The sequence below is a fragment of the Setaria italica genome, chromosome III (genome assembly GCF_000263155.2).
Source record: "Setaria italica strain Yugu1 chromosome III, Setaria_italica_v2.0, whole genome shotgun sequence".
Lineage (NCBI taxonomy): Eukaryota > Viridiplantae > Streptophyta > Magnoliopsida > Poales > Poaceae > Setaria > Setaria italica.
The window spans coordinates 41,936,387-41,938,512 of record NC_028452.1 but is presented as its reverse complement, the minus strand read 5'-3'; the positions used below and the strand labels follow the sequence as shown (position 1 = coordinate 41,938,512).

Sequence of the window (2,126 nt, the reverse complement as noted above, 5' to 3'; positions counted from 1 at the left end):
GTCGAGAAGGAGAAGAAGCGCCTCGACCTGCTGCAAGCCATCGAGCAATTGAAGAGGAGAGAGCTTACCGGAGCCGGGGTCATCGGGGCGTACCATGCCTGGCGGGTGGCGCCGCTAATGCTCCGGGCTCGTTCGCTCGCCGACATGACTCCGGGCGCGTTGACTGAAGGTACCATCCTGGCGACGGGTGCGCTCGCCACCTCCAAGATCTGACAGCGGATTCGGGAGGCGTTGGAGGACAAGGACGCCGACTACACGGTGCCCGGGCACCCGCCGATGCGCTCGAACGAGGGCTTCGTCGACTTGGTAAGGAATTTGTGCGCCGACCTCCTTTTTTTGTGTTCGTCGCTCTAACGCGGGGCCATTTTGTGTTTGTAGGGCATGCTGACCCGGGTTGTGGACTCACACCCGCCGGTGCCGGAGGACGCCGATCGGCGGCTGCAAAACCGTCTCCTTGCTGAAGAGCAGAAGCGCCGCAAGGACAAGGAGACGGCGAAAAAGAAAAAGAAGGCCGCCAAGGAGTTCCAACGGCGGCAGTGACGATGATGACGACGACGATGATGACGATGAGGAGGAAGATGAGGAGGATGATGAGGAGGAGGAAGAGCTTGCCTTATCCCCTCGGTCGGGCACGCTCGTTATTCGGGAGGCGCGCCCACAGATGGCCGTGAGGGATGAAGCGGGCGGACCGTCCGCCCGGGGCTTAGTTTCGCACGGCTCCGGGGCCATGCCCTAGGGATCGGCGCGGGGCGCCCCCCAGGAGTCGGCGCAGAGCGTCCCCCAGGGGTCGGTGCGGGGCCCCCCCATGAGTCGGCGCGGGGCGCCCCCCAGGAGTCAGCGTGGAGCGCTCCCCGGAGGTCTACGGAGCCCGCCCCTGTTGTCGCGCCTGCGGCCCAAGAGCAGAGGAGCGGCGACAAGCGGCCGCTGCCGGATGCCTCGGGGTCGGCGTCCGGCTCGGAGGCGAAGCGCGCGCGCCGTCCTTGCTCCGGAGGAACGTGAGTTGGATTTCCTCGCGAACCTCGCTCCTTTCCCCACCTTGCATTTGTTTCCGCTAACATTTGTTTGTTGTTTCGTAGGGCCACCCCCCGTGGTCTTGTTCTGCAGCTGGCGCCTAAAAAGGCGCTACGGGTGTTGTCCGCCTCTGCGGAGCAGACCGCGACCCCGCCCGCGGCGAGCGGCGGGGTCCCCGGTGAGGTCGCGGGTCCCGCCACGGGAGCGGTCCTTGTGATGGCGACCAGTGGAGTGGTGGCACCATCGGGCGCGGGAGAGGGTGTGGACCCCGCTCCGCCTTCCACTTCTTCAGGGCCCTCAGGTCGGGGAGGTGATCGACCTCGACGCCGACAAGGTGGAGGGAACGGCGGCGACGGGAACAGGGACGGATGTCCCTGCAGCCGTTAAGGGGATGGCAGCGGCGATAGAGGAGGGAGGGCCTGCCTCCGCGGCCGTGGCGGAGGTGGCGGTGGTGATGGAGGCGGGGACCTCCGCCCCGGAGGTCCCGGCGGAGTTGGCACCGGCGGCGGAGGTGGAGGTGCCCGCTCGAGGGGCTCCGGCAGGGGCGGAGGAGCCTTCCTCGGCGGTTGCGGCGGAGGGCAAGGTGGCCGTGGGGATACTTGTTCCGCCACTTGTGTTGGTGGCGTTGGCACTGTCAAGTGGGCCCGCGGCGGCCCCGACGGCGACAGGTGCACAGGCACTGGGACCGTCGGCGAGGTCGGCGGCTTCTGGGATGATGGAGCCTGCTTCGACGGTGGCGTCGGGATCGGCTCCCGCCTTGGCCTTGGCCGCTACCGTTCCCAAGGCATGAAGAGGGTCTGACCTGCGTTGGACGTCCCGTGAGGACCCGCCGAGGCACCTCTTCACCCTGGATGACGCCGCGGAGTGGCGCAAGTGGCAGGCGGTGCAGGGTAGCCTCGCCAACACCCGTGCGGCTCTATCCTCGGTGCTGGGGGAGTTGGACAACGTCGTGCTCCCTGGTAGCCAGGTATGTTACCTCTCCTGTTGGTGATTGTCTCTTTTCCCGTTGCCTTAACCCTGATGGTGTACTGCTTTGTAGGCTCTCCAAGAATGCAGTCGGGGGAAATCTGATTTCCTCTAGCTGGAGCGGGGGCTCTAGGAGCACTTCAACTTGG

The 2,126-nt window shown here is 66.3% G+C and overlaps 1 protein-coding gene across 1 annotated transcript; it reads left to right on the top strand.

The window, feature by feature from the left end:
* Nucleotides 1–1,402: 1,402 nt before the first annotated feature.
* Nucleotides 1,403–1,801, top strand: LOC105914013 (angiomotin-like). The gene has a single exon (XM_012844573.1). It carries the CDS (start codon nt 1,403–1,405, stop codon nt 1,799–1,801), a length of 399 nt encoding a protein of 132 aa, XP_012700027.1.
* Nucleotides 1,802–2,126: the final 325 nt, after the last annotated feature.